General features: G+C 43.4%; 1 protein-coding gene across 45 annotated transcripts in view; it reads right to left on the bottom strand.

The window, feature by feature from the left end:
• DZANK1 (double zinc ribbon and ankyrin repeat domains 1) overlaps positions 1-21,190 on the bottom strand; it is a 68,015-nt gene that overhangs the window by 20,407 nt on the left and 26,418 nt on the right. For 14 of the 45 annotated variants that reach the window (XR_014832869.1, XR_014832870.1, XR_002340108.2 and 11 more), the window contains exons 9-11: positions 16,670-16,783; positions 10,862-10,954; positions 4,181-4,388 (exon numbers count right to left, since the gene is read on the bottom strand). Coding sequence is in view for 17 of the 45 variants with exons in the window: in XM_013985105.3 (XP_013840559.1) it covers positions 4,181-4,388; positions 10,862-10,954; positions 16,670-16,783 (415 nt within the window). In the remaining 28 variants the exon portion in view is untranslated. Of the gene's footprint in view, positions 1-4,180; positions 4,389-6,261; positions 6,427-10,861; positions 10,955-16,669; positions 16,784-21,190 lie in introns of all 45 variants that reach the window. The other 31 variants (XR_002340104.2, XR_014832859.1, XR_014832858.1 and 28 more) reach the window with 3 other exon arrangements.

Raw genomic sequence — 21,190 nt, forward strand, 5'->3', positions numbered from 1 at the left:
TCAAAACATATGTGGAAAAGAATCATTAAACAATAAAATGTTACATTAGAGAATATGCAACACAAAAGAAAGCAGTAAAGAAAAACAGAGGAACAAAAATATAAACATTTAGAAAAGAACAAGCAAAAGTGAAGACATAAATCCAATTTTATCAGTAATAATATTAAATGTGAATGAATTAAACCCAATCAAAAAATAGATTATTAGACCAGATTTTTAAAAAAAAGATCCAATGACAGACTATCTATAGACATACTTTAGATTCAAAGGTACAAACAGATTGAAAGTAAAAAAGATGGAAACATATATTCCATGAAACAGCAACCATAAGAAAGCTGGAGTGACTACACTAATACTAGACAAAATAGATTTTAAGTCCAAATAAAATGTTATTAGATAAAAATATGACATTTTATTTTATTTATTTATTTTTTTTGGTCTTTTTGCTATTTCTTTGGGCTGCTCCTGCGGCATATGGAGGTTCCCAGGCTAGGGGTTGAATCGGAGCTGTAGCCACTGGCCTACGCCAGAGCCACAGCAATGCGGGATCCAAGCTGCATCTGCAACCTACACCACAGCTCACAGCAACGCCGGATCGTTAACCCACTGAGCAAGGGCAGGGACCGAACCCGCAACCTCATGGTTCCTAGTCGGATTCGTTCACCACTGCGCCACGACGGGAACTCCAAAATAGGACATTTTATGATGATAAAAAGGTATGAGGAAGGTATAACAATTATAAACAACTATACATACGCACCGAACAGCAGATCACCAAAATACGTGAAGCAAAAATGAACAGAAATGATGGAGAAATAGACAGTTCAGCAATAATGGTTGGACACCATAATATCCCATTTTCAAAATGGATAGAAAAACTAGGCCGAAGGTCAACAAGAAGCAGATCACTTGAACAGCACTCTAAATTAGCTGAACCTAATGGACATGTGTGGAACATTTTACCCCCAAAGAGCAGAATATATATTCTTCTCAAGGGCACTTGGAAAACTCTCCAGGATAGACCTTATGTCAGGCCATGTCAAGTCTCAATAAATTTAAAAGGATTAAAATCATACAAAGTATGTTTCTGATTGCAAGAGAATAAAACTAGAAACCAAAAACAGACAGAAATTTGGGGAACTCATTAATATTTGGAAATTAAATAACTCTTAAACAACCAACAGGTCAAAGAAGAAACCACAAGGGAAAAATACATTGTTGAAAGAAAATGAAGATACAACACACCAAAAAAAAAGCAATGTTCACAAGGGAATTTATGGTTGTAAATGCCTACATTAAAAAATAAGAAAGATCTCAAATCAAGATCTGAACCAGGAGTTCCCATTGTGGCTCAGCGGTTAACGAATCCGACTACGAACCATGAGGTTGCAGGTTCCATCCCTGGCCTTGCCCAATGGGTTAAGGATCCGGCGTTGCCGTGAGCTGTGGTGTAGGTTGCAGATGTGGCTCGGATTTGGCATTGTTGTGGCTCTGGCATAAGCTGGCAGCTACAGCTCCGATTGGACTCCTAGCCTGGGAACCTCCATATGCCGTGGGTGCGGCCCTAGAAAAGACAAAAAGACAATTAAAAAAAAAAAAAAAAAAAAAAAAACCTGAACCAAAAATATATAAATAATAATAATTTCACCTAAAAAAAAAAAAGACCTGAACCTTTGACTTTGAGAAACTAGAAAAAGAACAAACTCAACCTAAAGCAAGAAGAAATGAGGAAATAATGAAGATCAGAGTGGAACTTAAAGAAGAGAAAATCAATAGAAAAAAATCAGCAAAGCCCAAAGTTGGTTCCTTAAAAATTATCAACAAAATTGACAAATCTTTATCTAGACTTACCAAGAAAAAGAGAAGTGACTCAAACTGCTAGAATCAAAAATTAAATAGGTCTAATACCACCAACCTTATCGAGATAAAAAGGATGATAAAGGAATACTCTATATGAGTTCCTGCAGTGGCAAAGTGGGTTAAAAGATTGGGCACTGCCACAGCTGTGGTGTAGTTCATAGCTGCAGCTCGGTTTAATCCCTGGCCCAGGAGCTTTCATATGCCACAGGTATGGACATTTAAAAAAGGAATGCTATATGGAGTTCCCGTCGTGGCTCAGCAGTTAGCAAACCCAACTAGCATCCATGAGGACGCGGGTTCGATCCCTGGCCTCGCTCAGTGGGTTAGGATCCAGTGTTGCCATGAGCTGTGGTGTAGGTCACAGATGCAGCTCAGATCTAGCGTTGTTGGGGCTGTTGTGCAGGCCGGCAGCTACAGCTCTGATTGGACCCCTGGCCTGGGAACCTCCATATGCCACAAGTGTGGCCCTAAAAAGCCAAAAAAAAAAAAAAAAAGGAATACTATGAACAACTGGATGCTAATGAATTAGACAGTTCAGATGAAATGATGCTCAGCATTATCAGACATCAGGGAAATGCTGATCAAAACCATTTTGAGATACCACTCACGAGGATGATTATAATGAAAAAGTCAGGTAATAACTGTTTCTCCAAGGATGTGGAGATATCAGTACCCTCATGCAGTGCTGGTCAGAATGAAAGACAGTGCAGCCCCTTTGGAAGACAATCTGGAAGTTCTTCAAAAAGTTAAATATAATGTTTAACTTTACCCTTTGACCCAGCAACAGCACTCCTATATACACGCTTAACAGAGATGAAAACATCCCACGAAAAAAAATTTATACGTTACGGGTCAAAACAGCATTATTCCTAACAGTTGAAAGGTGGACACAACGCAGATGTCCATTACTGGTGAACAGACCAACAAATGTCACATATCCATACAGCAGAATATCACTGAGATAGAAAAAAAAGAACACAGTACTGAAAATGTGCTAATGGACAAAACTGGAAAATATTATACTAAGTAAAAGAAGCCAGTCACAAAAGCCCATGTACTACATGCCTCCACTTCTAAGTTCAGAAAAGACAGAAAGCAGATGAGTGGTGATTAAACACTTTGGGAGCGTGATGCTTAAAGAGAATGGGATTTACTTTCAGGGTGATGAAAATGTTCCAGAAATAGAGTGGTGATGGCTGTATAATACTGTTCACATCCTAAATGCCACTGAATTGTATACTTTAAAATGGTTAAGATGGGAGTTCCCGTCATGGCGCAGTGGTTAACGAATCCGACTAGGAACCATGAGGTTGCGGGTTCGGTCCCTGCCCTTGCTCAGTGGGTTAACGATCCGGTGTCGCCGTAAGCTGTGGTGTAGGTTGCAGATGCAGCTCAGATCCCACGTTGCTGTGGCTCTGGCATAGGCTGGCAGCTACAGCTCCGATTCAACCCCTAGCCTGGGAACCTCCATATGCCGTGGGAGCAGCCCAGAGAAATAGCAAAAAGACAAAAAAAAAAAAAAAAAAAGATGGGAGTTCCCGTTGTGGCGCATTGGTTAACAAATGTGACTAGGAACCATAAGGTTGCAGGTTCAATCCCTGGCCTTGCTCAGTGGGTTAAGGATCCGGTGTTGCTGTGAGCTGTGGTGTAGGTCGCAGACGTGGCTCAGATCCCATGTTGCTGTGGCTGTGGCATAGGCTGGCACCTAAGCTCCAATTTGACCCCTAGCCTGGAAACCTCCATATGCTGCAGGAGCAGCCCTAGAAAAGGCAAAAAGACAAAAATAAAAATAAAAAATAAAATGGTTAAGATGGTGAATTTTACCACAATGAAAAAAGGGATAATGGCAGACAGCAGTAATGACAGAGACTAACGACATTTCTACACGAGTGGTAGAAATCCTTATGCGCTGTCTGCTTTACAAATTGAAAAAAGGAAAATAAAGGCTCTTACTTCTTATATATAAAAATGCATTGAGGAGTTCCCGTCGTGGCTCCGTGGTTAATGAATCCGACTAGGAACCAGGAAGTTGTGGGTTCAATCCCTGGCCTTGCTCATCCGGCATTGCCGTGAACCGTGGTGTAGCAACGTTGCAGATGCAGCTCGGATCTGGCGTTGCTGTGGCCGTGGGGTAGGCTGGCGACTACAGCTCCGATTGGACCCCTAGCCTGGGAACCTCCATATACCGCAGGTGCGGCCCTAGAAAAGACAAGAAAAAAGAAAAAAGACCAAAAAAAAAAAAAAAATCAAAGGGAAGGAAAAAAATGAAATTTTCTCCTAGAGAAAGAAAGAGTTCCCTCCTGAGCAGAGGGTGTCTCACCTCTTCCTGGGCTGACGGCTGTGAGGAGAGGCTTATGGTCGCTCATTTTCTCCTGCCTCTGCTTCTGAGAGGCCACTTCCAGTTCTTTTTTCGCCAGCAGCGTCCCAGATGGGTAGAAGAGGCCAGTGGTCTGTGTGCCTGTGTCCTTCTTGGTCCCAGCATCAGCTCTGGGCAAAGTAACACTGAGGGACTGCCAGGCAGATCGAGGCTACGCGAGCAAGGCAGAAAACATTAAAAAACAATAATATTAATTTAATCGATTCTCCTTTTTACTCAAAAAAACCCAACAATTCTAATCAGAAGTAGCTCCCCAAAGCTACTTTGAACTAAAAAAGGGGGGTTTTGGCCCTTACCTCATGTTCCTTGCTTGTTTTTCCCAGAAACTCCCAGCCTGATCCATGAAGCCAGCTCACTCCCTTGTCCACAGATTGTCTCAAATTCAGTAAATCAACTGATATTCCCTGTCCTGCCACCTGAGGCCTGGAGGAAATCTATCCTCTCAGCTCTGCAGTCTAGTGGAGCATACACTTTACTACCCATTCACATTCAACTGGGCACCAACATTTTCTCTGAGACACTCTCCAGTATCTAGGCCAGGCACTGGAAAGGACCACCACGTAAGGTTGTGTGCATTGTGCACTGCACAACCGCATTGCATCTAAAGGGGTAACATTCACATGGTGGACATTGTCTATTTGCATATTGATTAGGACAATTTTTCTGATATATAAAAGAAAATAATAACAAAATTAGTAAATTATAATCAATTTCCAACAGAGGAGTCGAGTGTCTTGAGGAAAAAAACACCCTGTCTCATTTGCACAAAGATTGTCACCTGGGTTACTGGTAGTCCCAGGATCTGCATGTTGTTCATTCTGTGTTAAGAAAGCATGAACACCCTACGGATGAATTCAAAGCTGCTGAATGCACTTTCATCCTAACAATTATCAAGCTTTAAATTCTTGGAGTTCCTGTTGTGGTTCAGCAGGTTAAGAACCTGACATAGCGTCTGTGAGGATGAGGGTTTGATGCCTGGCCTCCCTCAGTGGGTTAAAGATCCTGTGTTACTGCAAGCTGTGGCACAGGTCACAGATGCGGCTCAGATCTGATGTTGCCTAGCTGTGGTGTAGGTCTGTAGCTGCAGCTCTGATTCCACCCCTAGCCTGGGAACTTGCATATGTTGCAGGTGTGGCTGTAAAAAGTAAACAAAATTTTTTTAAATAAATTCTTCTAATGAAAAGATAAAAAGAAACCTGAAAAGTCTTTCTGTAGTTTAGAAATTCATAAAAGGCTAACATGAAGCTGGTTAGAAATTAAGTCCTTCTGAAAATAATCTTGTGAGATTTTTCTCAACTATCTCCAGTTGTCATGAAGGGCAAAAGCAATTTTATGTGCCCATTTTAAGTTTTCTCAAACATGAAAGAGCAGGGGGGAAGTTCTTAGTGTGCTACCTGAGAACTTCAAGGGACAATTCAAGGAGTTCCTATTGCGGTTCAGTGGGTTATGAATCCAACTAATATCCAAGAGGATGTGGGTTCAATCCCTGGCCTTGTTCAGTGGGTTAAGCATCTGGCATTGCTGTGAACTGTGGTGAAGGTCGCAGATGCAGCTCAGATCCAGCATTGCTGTGGCTGTGGTGTATGCTGGCAGCTATAGCTCTGATTCCACCCCTAGCCTGGGAACCTCCATATACCGCAGGTGTGGCCCTAAAAAGCAAAAAAAAAAAAAAAAAAAAAAACAAAGAGACAATTCAAGAGAAAGTCAAGAAGTCCATTCTGTCCCATATATTTTAAAACTCCATGATGACATTACATCTACTGCTTTGCAAATGCAATTAGACCTCGATTTACTATAGATAAATGTATATCTATATTTATGCATCCTTGAATTCTGAAGAAGTCACTGAAGAGTGTTTAAAACATAAGTTGGTTGAGGTTATTTACACACACAGCTGAAAGTCCAGGAGAAAGGTCTCAATGTTTTGGCTCTCCTCCCCTGGGCTGGTTCACAGGGAAGAGAACACAAACTCAGAGTCACAACTTCTTCCCAGCCACCAGCTCCTCCTTCGGGGGAGGTCTCACCTCAGCAAAAAGGCCAGGTTCTCCAGCAGCGGGAGCCAGGCTGTTCTCCATGCTTGGTCTTGCCAAGGACTTCACATAAATACCACAGGAGCCACAGAACTGGGCAGATGGGTGATTGCTGGCCCCACATTTAGAGCAAACAGAGTAGCAGGTAGGAGTGCCAGGCTAAAGGATAGAAAATACTTTTCTATTTTCATGAATATTAGAGACATAATCTTCCCACATGAGTTATGCCCATCCTATACAATCTGCAGTCATCAAAAGAGCATATGCCTATACCCTCTGACCCTGCAATTCTACCTTCTAGAATTTACAGATGGACCAGTTCACAGTATTCAAGGTCATTGTCAGCAGAACTGTGGTTCTAGAGGAAATAACAGGAAAGAGCCTAAGTGCCCAGCACTACGGGATGGCCTACTCACTCCAGGGTATATCCAGACAGCAGAATGTTGTAAAGCTACTGGGAAAAAAATGAGCTTACTGACAAGACACATTGCAAGATAAAAAGAATTGGGACAGTGTCCATATTCAACCAGCAGTTTACTCATGAATGTGGTGAGTGGCTGAAAGATGACCTCAGAAGCTGGCTAACAGGGATTACTTCTGGGGACAGGAGCCCTGGGTCCAGGACGGGAAGGGAAACTATCTTTTCACATGAAAGTTTTTGCATTATTTACCACACTGACTCAATCATTTTGGATTTTTTTGGTGGTGTTTTGTTTTTTGCTTCTTTGCTTTTTAGGGCCGCAGGTGGGGCACATGGAAGTTCCCAGGCTGAGGATGGAACTGGAGCTGCAGCTGCTGATCTACACCACAGACACAGCAACAGCGGATCCTTAACCCACTGAGTGAGGCCAGGGATCAAATCTGCATCTTCATGGATACCAGTCAGGTCTGTAACCCACTGAGCCACAACAGGAGCTCCGGACGTTTTATTAAAAAGGTAAGCAGGAGTTCCTGCTGTAGCGCAATGGCATTGGCAGTATCTTGGGAGCTCTGGGATGCAGGTTCAATCCCCAGCCTGGCACAGTGGGTTAAGGATCCAACATTGCTGCAGCTGAGGCTTAGACTGAGACTGTGGCTCAGATCTGATCCCTGGCCCAGGGACTACTGGGCAGCCAAAAAAACTATAAGCAAAAAATTAATAAAAGAGAAAATACCAATAGTCAATAAATGAATGAAAAGGCTTAACCTCAAAGGAAGGCAAAGTAAAACAGCAATGAGAGACCTTCTCAGTTTGAGAGAACTAACTGCCTCTGTCTCCAGATTCTTATGTAAACAGATGCTAGTACCCAAGCCCCAAGAAGTGATTTCTGCAAGACTGTGGGAGGAGAGGAGCCGGCTCTGGGGTGGCTGTGAGGCAGGAAGAAGCTGTTTGAAAACACCTACCATGGCTCCACACCAATCACAGAAGCAAGCTTCCTGCCAAATTGCAACCTACCTCTCAATCCAGGGGAGAAGAAAGCCCCAGACCGGTGCATGGAAATACAGTATTTTTGTCCCAAAGAGTAAAATTATGATAAGCTTCACCAATTAAAAAATTAGAACAAAGAGCACCCATTCCTTCACCAAAAGGGAGTGGAACTGGTGGGCCTCACACCACTTGATGTCCCTCAGAACCCTGAATACCAAAGGCAGCAAGCCCGCTGCCCTTCATTGCCAGGACAGTAACAGAGAACCGGGTAAGGAGAGCTGGGCTACCTCAGGGGTCATGACGGAGGCTCATTCTCTACTCTTTGGAGTCTGGTTTCCATCTGGAAATGTGAATTTACTTCCCACTCCCGACACATGAAAGAATGAGTTATTGGGGGAGGGAGATGGGATTGTTTCGTGAGAATTCCTGGGCCTTTGTTACAGGCCGACCTGGATTCAAGTCTTTGTTCCTGCTACTAACTGGCTACTACTGCTGGGTAAGAGATCTTCTCATCACATAAATGGGGACGACAGTTGGGGCCAGTGCCAAGTGATGACCTACTATGCGCAGGCACTGTTCTGAGTGCTGCCCCGCCCCCTCGCAGCAAACCATCTGGGATGTGGCTGCCATCATTCTCTTTGTTTTACAGAGGAGAGAAACTGAGGCCCAAAGAGGATGAGACCCAAGATTTGAACCCAGGCTGCCCAACTCTAAAGCCTGGTTTTTATCCACAGCTCCATCAGCCTCTTCAATACAACAGCTTCCTCCCCGAGGGCTTCAGATGGTCAACTGGAATCAAGTACATAGGAACACTGGGCACGGGTCAGGGTCCGTGTGTCAGCTTCCTTCCCTTCCCATCCTACTTTCCACCAGATCCTGATGTCTTTATGGGAAAGGACTAGCATTGCACATTTTTTCCCCCACTGGCACAGTACCTGGGGCCCTGGCACATGGCAGGCATTTAAGTGGTTACCAAATGAATGAATCAATCAGTAAATAACTGATAACTGAATACTATATGTCACATACTCTATGAATACACACACTATGGAAAACTTTTATGAAGGGTAATTTTTCCTCAAAGGAAACTTTTTTTTTTTGTCTTTTTAGAGGCCAAACTGGAGGCATATGGAGGTTCCCAGGCTAGGGGTCTAATCAGAGCTGTAGCCACCAGCCTATGCCAGAGCCATAGCAACACAGGATCTGAGCAGCGTCTGTGACCTATACCACAGCTCATGGCCATGCTGGATCCTTAACCCACTGAGCGAGGCCAGGGATCGAACCCACGTCCTCATGGATGCTAATTGGGTTCGTTAACCACTGAGCCACAACGGGAATGCCCCTCAAAGATAACTTTATGGGCCCAGCTGTATCCTGTTTTACTTCAGGGACTGCTCTGTTGTTCTAAAGCAGACATCTATCCAAAAAGAGGCCACACCAGCCCCCAATATCCACAGATTCTGAGAAAGAAGACCCTTTTTGCATGAAACTCACCCTCACCCCATTAATGTACAATTAGAGGAGGTTCCTTGGGATAAACTAAAGGAGAAACCCTTTGCAAGCTTTTGCTTTAGACTTAAATTTCAATTTAGCTTGCTAAAAGACAGGGAACAGGGTTTTTATATAAAATTTGCCAATCTGGATTTCTAAATACAAAGCCTTCAGACCTTTCATTTAAATGTACCTACTCTTTTTTTTTTTTTTTTTTGTCTTTTTGCTATTTCTTGGGCCGCTTCCACGGCATATGGAGGTTCCCAGGCTAGGGGTCAAATCGGAGCTGTAGCCACCAGCCTACGCCAGAGCCACAGCAACGCAGGATCCGAGCCGCGTCTGCAACCTACACCACAGCTCACGGCAACGCCAGATCGTTAACCCACTGAGCAAGGGCAGGGACTGAACCCGCGACCTCATGGTTCCTAGTCGGATTCGTTAACCACTGCGCCACGACGGGAACTCCTAAATGTACCTACTCTTCAAGTGGATTTTTATATACCACTGCCTTAAAGAAAGAAAAGTTATCTTACCCCATTCATATTAAGGCAGCTAAACCAAGGGAAAAAGTTACCAGGTTGTTACTTCTATGCATTGGTACTTTGATGGCACTGTGTTACTCAATGATAAATACGCTCACTCTGATGTACCACTCAGCCAGAAACACAGCTTCAAAAACAATTCAATTTTGTCCTTGTTCCTCAAACAGTTTTGTTGATAGGTGTGACACAGAAACAATTTCATCACTGACAGTTAATAAAGGGAATTTAAACTATTTTACTATTTACATAAAAAGTCCAGAATGTCTGAGAAAATAAATCTTTTGCTTGGCAATTTACTTAAATCTATCAACAAAATCACACCAAGAATACCAAAGTACCACTGTTCCCTTTTTTTTTATGGCTGCACCTGCAGCACATGGAGGTTCCCAGACTAGGAGTTCAACTGGAGTTGCAGCTGAGGTCTATGCAGCAATGTGGGATCCCAGCTGTGTCTGCGACCTACACCACAGCTCACGGTAATGCCAGATCCTTGACACACGGAGTGAGACCAGGGATCGAACCCACAGCCTCATGGATACTAGTCAGGTTCTTAACCCACTGAGCCACAACAGGCTTTTTTTAACCCACTTCCCCTCCCCCCCCCTTTTTAATGCCAACTTCTTTTTGGTATTGTTAGGCCAGGACAAGAGTCACCTGGAAGTAATCTTAAACTTCATCAGAAAACACTTTATAAACACAAAACAGCTCATCTAACCTGAGCCTAGTCACTGCGTTGAAATGGCACGTACTCCTATTCCTTCATTTTAAATGCTCAAGACAGACTGGCAGGAGATCCAAGGAATGGGTGCCCACCATGTTCTCAGTCTCAAAACACAGCCGGCATGGTCCACATAGACATGCCTGCCTGTGGGTGAGCCATGACCGGGCCCCTTCCATGAAATATTACTAAAGGAAACTCTAAGAAACTGCTGATTTTATTGAATCCCCTCGAAGACTCTGAAAACAGCTTTGCACCGGTGAGCACAGAAGGACCTCGCGACACACAGAAATGCTGCTTTCAGCCGGTTGAGAAGCTTCTTTTAGTCTCCCAGCCCCAAACTTCCTCCCCACTCTGCAAATTATATTCCTTATCATTAACACTGAACATTTATCAGCCACTAAAACACAGGACTGGCACAGGCCATCGCCCTACCTCTTGCGACGAAGGCAGGGGCCCGTCACAGGTGACGCAGTATCTCAGGTGAGCAGGATTCCCGGTGCCGCAGGTGCGGCAGATCACTTTGTCCTTGAAAACAGAGAATAAGAAATATATGTTTCCATGGTGGTTCTCTGATTTCTTCATAGATAAATGTATTCGTTTTTCCTGCCAATTGATCTGAATAGTACAGCAACTCTAGGACAAAGGGGTGTTATTAAGGTGGAATCATAGGAGCTACATTATCCACCACTTTTAACAAAGTACTGAGATCGAACAAAAATAATCTAGCTGTTTGCTGCAGGAAATACTCTAGAAAAAGAGAAGTGTAAACCAAGTTAAATTGCTTATGTTAAGTCCAATGGCTTACCTCAAGACCCTCAACTTGCAGGACCCAAAATCCCAAACTAGGATGTCCTCACATAATTGCCCTTTGTGTGTGTGGCATGTGTGCAGTGATAGCACCTGAAATCTATTCTTAGCAAATTTCTAGTATACAAAGATAGATGTTAATTAGCTTGACTGCAGTAATCATTTCACTATATATGTGTGTATCAAAACATCACGACCTTAAAGATATAACATTTTTATTAAAGGAAATAAAAACTTTAAACTAGGTTGTCACAACTTGGCCGAATCCAAACTAACTCGTCTCAGTCCAAATCCTGCTTTGCAAAACTCTCTTTAATAAATTTTGTAACTAGGAGTCCCACTGTGGTGCATCCGAAACGAATCTGAGTAGGAACCATGAGGTTGTGGGTTCGATCCCTGGCCTTGCTCAGTGGGTTAAGGATCCGGCGTTGCCATGAGCTGTGGTATAGGTTGAAGACGTGGCTCGGATCTGATGCTGTGGCTGTGGTGTAGGCCAGCGACTACAGCTCTGATTCAACCCCTAGCCTGGGAACTTCAATATACCACACCTGCAGCCCTAAAAAGCAAAAACAAAAAACAAAACAAACCCAAAAACTTTAAAGAACTATGCTAAAATTTTTAATAAAAATAAAAAATGAATAAAAACCAGACAAAATTTAAATGTGTGAATATGTAAGAATATGTTTCTGTGCATATAGAAAAACACATACAAAGACATTCACTCAACTGCTAACACTGGTTATTCCAGGGAATAGAAGTGGAGATGGGGTGAGGAAATTGTGCACTTTGTGTATCTTTGGACCATTTCACTTGCTCCCAAACATCAGAAAAATTTTAAAAGCATAAAGTCCTCTCGTATTCTTAAATACAGGCCAGAGGATAAAAGAAGAACTCCTGCTACTATGTCTTCTAATTCTGGCAATAAATAAACAAACCAAAAAAAAGCATGGGATCAAGCAAAATTCCTCAGCATTCACAAGGGCTTTGCATCAACACCAGAGAAGCCTGCCAAGCAGCTGGCTGTGTCTTTATTAAGCCCGAGGAGGATGGATGATGCTCTCTGCACATGAAGTGTAGTGGAGACCAACATGGAAATGGGAGGGGAGTTGCCAACTGGCCCTGCTGGTGCCCTGGGGAGGGGAAGGCTTGTTGGCGTCCGTAAGCAGTTTATACAGGCATTCCCAATGACCTGAGAGGGGAGAATGTTCTCTAAAAGCCTCTCACCTGGAGTTCCTGTCGTGGCTCAACAGGTTAAGAACCTGACTAGCATCCATGAGGATGCGGGTTCGATCCCTGGCCTCCTTCAGTTAGTTAAAGGATCTGGCGTTGCTGTGGCTGTGGTGTAGGGTGGTAGTTGCAGCTCCAAATCGACCCCATGCCTGGGAACCTCCATATACCGCAGGTGTGGCCCTAAAAAGAATAAATAAATAAAAACCTGTCACCTTTGTACCATCTGAGAAAGCCCCTGGGATGATTCCCAACTGGGGTTCTTTTGTGAGAAGCAGCAGCAATCCTGACTGTCCACCATAAAACTTGAGCATTGCCCACCAGATCGGATGTGATTAAAGTCTCCCTAAAATTCAAATCTGATTAAAAGCTGTCCTTGCCTTCAACCCTCCAGGGTCCACTGGAGGCGCCATCTCGCACAGCCCACAGCTCCCTGTCAGCATTTCTGCACCTCACAAAACCAAACTGCTTGGGAAGTTTTGAAGCACATCCTGCAATTTCTAGTTTCCACCGTCTTCCTGGCATGCCCCCCCCACCGCCCTCCCCCGAAAACACATACCCATGAGCCACTTCTCTTTGCCCCACCCCTTCTCATCTGGCAAATGCTTGTGCCTCCCACTGTATCTGCTCAGATGACACCCCCTCTTCAAAGCTATCCCTGGGCCCAGACCCCTGATACGAACCCCTCCTCTGTGCCCACACACACCACGACTGCCATCGCCACCATGGTAAGCAGGGGCCCAGGTCACAGGCACCTTGGGTGTAGGGGTCACAGTCCAGGAAATGCAGAATGCGGAGCCCTAGGGAGTGGTCCAGGGAGGAGTATGATGGGACAAGTCACATCAAAGGAGGCCTTTTTAGGGCTGTACCCTCAGCATATGGAAGTTCCCAGGCAAGGGGTCAAATTAGAGCTGCAGCTGCCAGCCTACACCATAGCCACAGCAACACCAGATCTGAGCTACATCTGCAACCTACATCATAGCTCATGGCAACACCAGATTCTTAACCTACTGAGCTGGGCCAGTGATTGAACCCCACATCCTCATGAATACTAGTCAGGTTCATTAGCACTGAGCCACAGTGGGAACTCCCAAAGGGTGTCTTTGACCTAGGGATACAGAGAACAGATTTGTGACTGCCAAGGGAGAGGGATAGATTGGGAGCTTTGGATTAGGAGATGCAAACTATTACATTTAGAATGGATAAGCAGGAGTTCCCATCGTGGCTCAGCAGTAACAAACCTGACTAGCATCCATGAGGACGCAGGTTCGATCCCTGCCCTCGCTCAGTGGGTTAAGGATCGGGCATTGCTGTGGCTGTGGTGTAGGCTGGCGGCTACAGCTCTGATTGGACCCCTAGCCTGGGAACCTCCATATGCTGCAGGTGCAGCCCTAAAAAGACAAAAAAAAAAAAAATGGAATGGATAAGCAATGAGGTCCTACTGTATAGCACAGAGAAATGTATCCAATCTCCTGAGATAGACTATGATTGAAAAGAACATAAAAAAGGTGTGTGCCTATATGTGTATACACACACACACACACACACACACATACACACTTTGTGTCACTTGCTGTATGGCAGAAATTGGCATAACAATGTAAATCAACTATACCTCAATAAAAAAAGATTTTTTTGAAAAAAGTGTCTTTGAGAAAGCTCCTCAGTACCTGAAGTCTCACACTGGAATGGCAAGGCAGAACCCAGAGAAACTGGGTGAACCTGAAGGAAGGCTCAAGGCTGCACCGTGGGGAGGCTGCCTGGGGCAAGGAGACCAGACCACTGGAGACCAGCCTGGAGCCTCGCTCCTTCCTGGGGTCCCTCCCCATCCCCGTCTTCCCTGTCCAGTGACCCTAGGACCGGTGTCCAGTGATTGCTGCCCAGGCTCACACCACTCCCTGTGCCATCCTGGCACTGCTGGGAGTGCAGACTCGTTCCAGTAAATTCTTAGGATGCAGAATATAATGTATACGTGGTAAAGCTTCCAACCAAAGAAGAGTCAGCGATAAGAGTGATCTGAGGAGTTCTATCGTGGCTCAGCGTAAATAAATCTGACTAGGAACCATGAGGTTGTGTGTTCAATCCCTGACCTTGCTCTCGTGGGTTAAGGATCTTGTGTTGCCGTGAGCTGTGGTGTAGGTCACAGACACGGCTTGGATCTGGTGTTCTTGTGGCTGTGGTGTAGGCCAGCAGCTGTAGCTCTGATTGGACCCCTAGCCTGGGAATTTCCATATGCCATGTGTGTGCCCCTAAAAAGACCAAAAAAAAAATTTTTTTCTTAAGATTGAAAATAGTCATCTCTAAAAATAAATAAATTACAAATAAAAAAGAAAACAGTCATCTAACAAAAGATTAATAAATATTCATATACCTGACTTTGGCCCAGCCAATTCTTTAAAATCTCACTTCTGAAGGTTTACATAGCCTGGGACACTGCTGAATTTTTTACAGTGAAAGGGAACAAAGACAGGTTAAAAAGAAGACGTTTTCTCTTGTAAACTTCAATAAATTTTGCCTACATAAAATCTGTAAGGTCACTTTAGGAGTGTTACAGTTCTGGAGCTCCCGTCCTGGCGCAGTGGTTAATGAATCTGACTAGGAACCATGAGGTTGTGGGTTCGATCCCTGGCCTTGCTCAGCAGGTTAAGGATCCGGCGTTGCCGTGAGCTGTGGTGTAGGTTGCAGACGCAGCAAGGATACAGCGTTGCTGTGGCTCTGGTATAGGCCTGTGGCTATGGCTCCGATTAGACCCCTAGCCTGGGAACTCCATATGCCGCGGGAGCCCTAGAAAAGGCAAAAAGACCAAAAAAAAAAAAAAAAAAAAAAAAAGGAGTGTTACAGTTCTAATTGTACATTAAGTCCACGCACTTCTCTTGTTAAAATTCTTGCTTTTTCTATACCCAATTTTATATATATTTTTTTCTTTTTACAACCACATCTCTGGTATGAAAGTTCCCAGGGTACAGGGCTGGATTGGAACCACAGCCATAGCAATGCAGGATCAGAGCCACATCTGAGCAAGGCCAGGAATCAAACCCACATTCTCACAGAGACTAAGTTGGGTCCTTAAACCACTGAGCCACAATGGGAACTCCTTTATTTGTATTGATTGATTGATTGGTTGATTGATTGATTTGGCCATGCCCACAGCATATAGAAGTTCCTGGACCAGGATCAAATCTGAGCCAATGCATCAACCCAAGCCACAGCAGTGATAACTCAAGATCCTTAACCCGCTGTGCAACAGGAGAACTCCCAACATTATCTTTATTAAATCTATTTCAATCTCTTTTTACTTGAGGTCAAGTTAAAAAGGAGGTGAATGGGAGTGCAAATTGAAAAACAGAGAAAAGATACAATGATGCTTGAAAGTTTTCACTGCAGGATGTCATCTGTCAAATAAGGATTTTTGAATGTTGGTGATGACACAACTTTTTCACCCATGTGACTAGTTGTAATCCCTCTTTTCTACATAATAGGGACCCCGTAATCAAACAAACCAAAGAAAAGTGTGAATCGACTTTAAGGACATGACTTAAAATCAATATAATTACAATGTTCAAGTTTAAACATATGAAGTAAAAAACTGTTTACACTGGCTGTAGTGCAATACGCCCTCCAAAACCATGTTCAGGGAACAAATCTCTATGGATCTCTCTCTCTCTTTTTTTTGGGGGGGGGGGGTCACACCTGCAGCATATGGAAGTTTCCAGGCTAGGGGCTGAATTGGAGCTGTAGCCACTGGCCAGATCCAAGCCGAATCTTCGACCTACACCACAGCACACGGCAACACCAGATCCTTAACCCAATGTGTGAGGCCAGGAATTGAACCTGCATCCTCATGGATACTAGTCAGATTCGTTTCCGCTGAGCCACGACAGGAACTCCTTTTTTTTCCTTTTTTTTTGGCCTCACCAGCAGCATGTGAAAGTTCCCAGGCCAGGGGGAACTGCAGTGACAATGCTGGATATCTCAACTTGCCATGCCACCAGGGAACTCCAATGAATCTCTGTTAGCATTTAGATCCAACTGGCAAGTTAAACTCTTGGGCAACATGTCTTCCCAAAAATAAGAAGGGCTTTTGTGCAGAGGTATTAGCTAATCAATTGTTAGCCAACTCCCTCAGCTGAAGAAAGATGTTTAATTGTTCGAACCTTCATTTCTGTCTATTTTACTCATAGTTTTACAGATTTCACGCTTCATTACCTTCAGGCGGAGGCTGGCCTGTGGCTGCAGTTGTGGAGCAAGAGGGGCCTCGCACACCACACAGATGGGGGCATTCATGGGCACCAGGTTTTCACACTCCACACACAGGCCCATCTGCACGAAGAGAGATGTCAGGTTTGTCTTGGGATGCAAAAACTAAAGGTATAAGTCCATCTTAAATGCCATATTTACTTTGCTTTTGTAAACATTTTTATTTTTACTTTTGGCTGCACCAGCAGCATGTGGAAGTTCCCAGGCCAGGGATTAAACCCCCACCATAGCAGTGACCTAAGCCACTCTAGTAACCCACTGAGCTACAAGAGAACTCCTTTAAACGTTACTTTTATTTTTTTAAATTAATTAATTAATTTATTTTTAGGGCCACACCCACGGTATATGGTGGTTCCCAGGCTAGGGGTCGAATCAGAGCTACAGCTGCCAGCCTACGACACAGCCAGAGCAACGCCAGATCCGAGCCATGCCTGCAACCTACACCACAGCTCACGGCAACACTAGATCCTCAACCCACTGAGCGAGGCCAGGGACTGAACCCGAGTCCCCATGGATACTAGTCAGGTTCGTTAACTGCTGAGCCATGATGGGAACTCCCTAAACATTATTTTTAAATAACCACCACTTTTATTCTTACTCTTTTCCTATTAAGGTCAAAACATGTTTATTGTAGAAAAGAGCAGTGAAAGAGAATAAAGGAAAAAATAGCTTATAGCATTGCAGAGTAAGGAAATCAACAAGTCTTCGCTCCAAAAAGCAATTATAAAGTTGGATAAAACTTAAAAAAACAGGGGTTTCTGTCATGGCTCAGCAGAAATGAATCTAACTATCATCCATGAGGATGCAGGTTTGATCCCTGGCCTCGTTCAGTGGGTTAAGGATCCGGCATTGCCACGAGCTGTGGTATAGGTCGCAGACGTGGCTCGGATCTGGTGTTGCTGTGGCTCTGGCGCCAGTCGGCAGCAACAGCTCCGATTCATCCCCTAGCCTGGGAACCTCCTTATGCCTCAGGTGCAGCCCTAAAAAGAAAAAGAAGAAAAAAAAAAAAAAGAGGTAATGTTCTCAGTGGCAAGCAAACAGGGAGGGCAGTGGATCCACTACCCTGAGATGGTGGTATTGTTTGGGGCAATGAACCTGCAACTAGCCGGGGACTTAACAGGGAGTTCCAGAAGGTAGGCCGTCTATAGTGTGCTTGATAAATCCCCCACATACTATTAGTTAACTGGAGGATATTTGCATTTGCAACTTCAACCTGAGTGAGTCTAAGCCACCCACACACCCCCAGCCACACACAGAGGTACAAAAGAGTGCAGCATAAAGTAAGAGCTGGGGCAGATTTGAAAACTGCCTGAAGTTTGAATGTTCCACCCAGCCCACCACAGATCCATCAGCAGAGATCAGATCAGCCCACCATAGATCAGATCAGCAGAGAGCAGAAGACTTAAAGGACCAAGGTGTTTGAGCACAACTTCTGGCCACTCTTTAGTTGAACTCTAAGCTACACACACTCAGGGGTGATCGCAGGCTTAAAAATAAAACAAGGGGAAAAGCCTGATATTACTGGCTGAATCCTACAGGGAAGACAGACTTGAAAGAGTTAATCCAAGTAAAAACAAAGACCAAGACAAAACAACAACACAAGGAGTTCCTTTGTGACACTGCAGGTTAAGTATCCGGCATTATCACTGCAGTGGCCCAGGTTGATCCCAAGCCCAGGTTTGATTCCCCCTGCCGTGGGTGTGGTCAAAACAAAAACAAAAACCAAAAAACACACATAAGGAGAAAACGTTGGAATCCCATGTAATTATAATATATTACCTAAAATGTCCAAAATTCAAGAAAAAATTGTGAGACATGCAAAAAACAAGGAAATGGTTTTTTTTCATATTCAGGGGAAAAAAAGGAATAGAAATTGTCTTTGGGTGCCCCAGATGTTGGATTGAGTAAGCAAAGATTTCAAAACAGGTATTATAAAAATGTTCAAAGAACTATAGAAAACCGTATTCTAAAAAATGAGAGTATGAGGGAGTTCCCGTCGTGGCCCGGTGGTTAACGAATCCGACTAGGAACCATGAGGTTGGGGGTTTGGTCCCTGGCCTTGCTCAATGGGTTAAGAATCTGGCGTTGCCGTGAGCTGTGGTGTAGGTTGCAGACGCGGCTCGCATCCCGAGTTGCTGTGGCTCTGGCGTAGGCCGGTGGCTACAGCTCTGATTAGACCCCTAGCCTGGGAACCTCCATATGCCGCAGGAGCGGCCCAAAGAAATAGCAAAAAGCCAAAAAAAAAATTAAGATGGCAAATTCTGTTATACAGATTTTATCACAATAAAAAGAATTTAAAAAAAATGAGAGTATGAAAGCAATGAACCGAAAACAGGGCACCTCAAAAAGAAATTTTTTAACTATTTATTTACTTGTTTTTTTGTTTATTTTTGACTTTTTAGGACTGTATCCAAGGCATATGGAAGTTCCCAGGTTAGGGGTCCAATTGGAGCTGTAGTTGCTGGCCTACACCCACAGCCACAGCAATACCAGATCCTTAATCCACTGAGTGAGGCCAGGGATTGAACCCAAGTCCTCATGGATATTAGTCAGGTTCATTACTGCTGAGCCACAATGGGAACTCCCAAAAGAAATTATTTTAAAAGTATAAAATCAAGGAGTTCTCTTGCAGCACAGCAGGTTAAGGATCCAGTGTTGTCACTGAAGTGGCTCAGGTCACTGCTGTGGAGCAGGTTCAATCCCTGGACAAGGAACTTCCATATGCTATGGGTACAGACAACATACATACATACATACATACAAACATACATACATGCATGCATACCTGGAATACACATACATACATACATAATGCATGCATACATATACATGCATACCTGGAACTGAAAAGTAAAATAACTGAAGTGAAAAAAATTGCCAGAGGGACTCAATAAAAGATCAGAAATGACAGAAGAATCAGTGAACTTGAATATAGTTCAATAGAAATTTTCCAATATGAAGAACAGAGAAAAAAGACTTAAGAAAATAAACAGAACATCAAAGTTCTCTAGAGCAACATCAATAACAACATACATGTAATAGGAATCCGAGAAGGGGAGGAGTGAGAAAAAGGCAGAAAGAGATTTTGAAAAAATAATGGCCAAAAACTTTCCATATTTCCACAGCAAATGGAAGTTCCCAGGACCAAGATTAAACCCACTCCACAGCAACGAACTGAGCTGCTGCAGTAACAACGCTGGACTCCTTAGCCCACAGCACCACTAGGGAATTTCAAAACCTCCCATATTTGAAGAAGTAGCATTCATCTATAGGTCCAATAACCTCAATCAATCCCAAGAAAGATAAACACAAAGAGAACCACACTTGAGCACATTATAGTCAACCCATTAAATGTCAGACAAAGAGAAAATCTTGAAAATAGCAAGAGAAAAAACTACTTATCACATACACCAAAACCCATGGCAGCCAGAAGATAGCAGAATGACATATTCAAAGGACTGAAATGAAAAGTAACTGACCAATAAGAATTTTATATCCAGTAAAACTGTTCTTCAGAAGTAAAGGTAAAATAAACATTCTAAGATAAACACAGAGAGAAAATACATGCCTTTAGGAAAGGAAGTCCTTCAGGCTGAAAATAAGTCACATTGATAATAACCTGAGTTCATAGGAAAGAAATAAAGAAATGAGAGACTAGATATGATAAATATGTGGGTAAATATAAACGACTACGTAAACATTTTCTCTCATCTTTAAGCGACATAATTAACCCTGCATTTTCAGTTTAAAATACATAGATGTAACATATGTAACAATATAAAAAGAAAATGAGGAAGAAAAGGTGATAATACTGGAGAAAAATTTCTATGTATTACTAAATTTAAGTTAAATTATTCTGAAACAGACTGAGGAATTAAGGTGTACATTGCAATCACTAGAACACTATTAGAAAATAACTTTTAAAAATATTTTTTGTAAAAATCAGCATAGGAATTAAGATGGCACACTAAAAATTATTTAACATAACAAACAGAAGCAAAGGAGGAACTAAGGAACAAAAAAAGACATGAGACAAATAGAAAACAAACAGCAAAACAGCTGTTTGTAAAACAGCGTATGTAAATCCAACCACATCATTAAAGCATTAAGTATGAACAGACCAAACACCTCACTCAAAAGGCAGAGACTGTCAGACTGGATGAAAAAACAAGACCTAACTATATGCTGTCTACTAAAGACATGCCCTAGATTCAAAGACACAAATAGGTCAAAAGTAAACGCAGGAGTTCCCATCGTGACACAGTGGTTAACGAATCCAACTAGGAACCATGAGGTTGCGGGTTCGATCCCTGGCCTTGCTCAGTGGGTTAAGGATCCGGCGTTGCCGTGAGCTGTGGTGTAGGTCACAGATGCGGCTTGGATCCCACGTTGCTGTGGCTCTGGCGCAGGCTGGCAGCTACAGTCCTGATTAGACCCCTAGCCTGGGAACCTCCATATGCCGCGGGAGTG

This window comes from Sus scrofa, chromosome 17 (assembly GCF_054392235.1).
Source record: "Sus scrofa isolate SSC_HxYL_T2T_F1_AM1 chromosome 17, Sscrofa_HxYL_maternal_Yorkshire_Landrace_v2.0, whole genome shotgun sequence".
NCBI lineage: Eukaryota > Metazoa > Chordata > Mammalia > Artiodactyla > Suidae > Sus > Sus scrofa.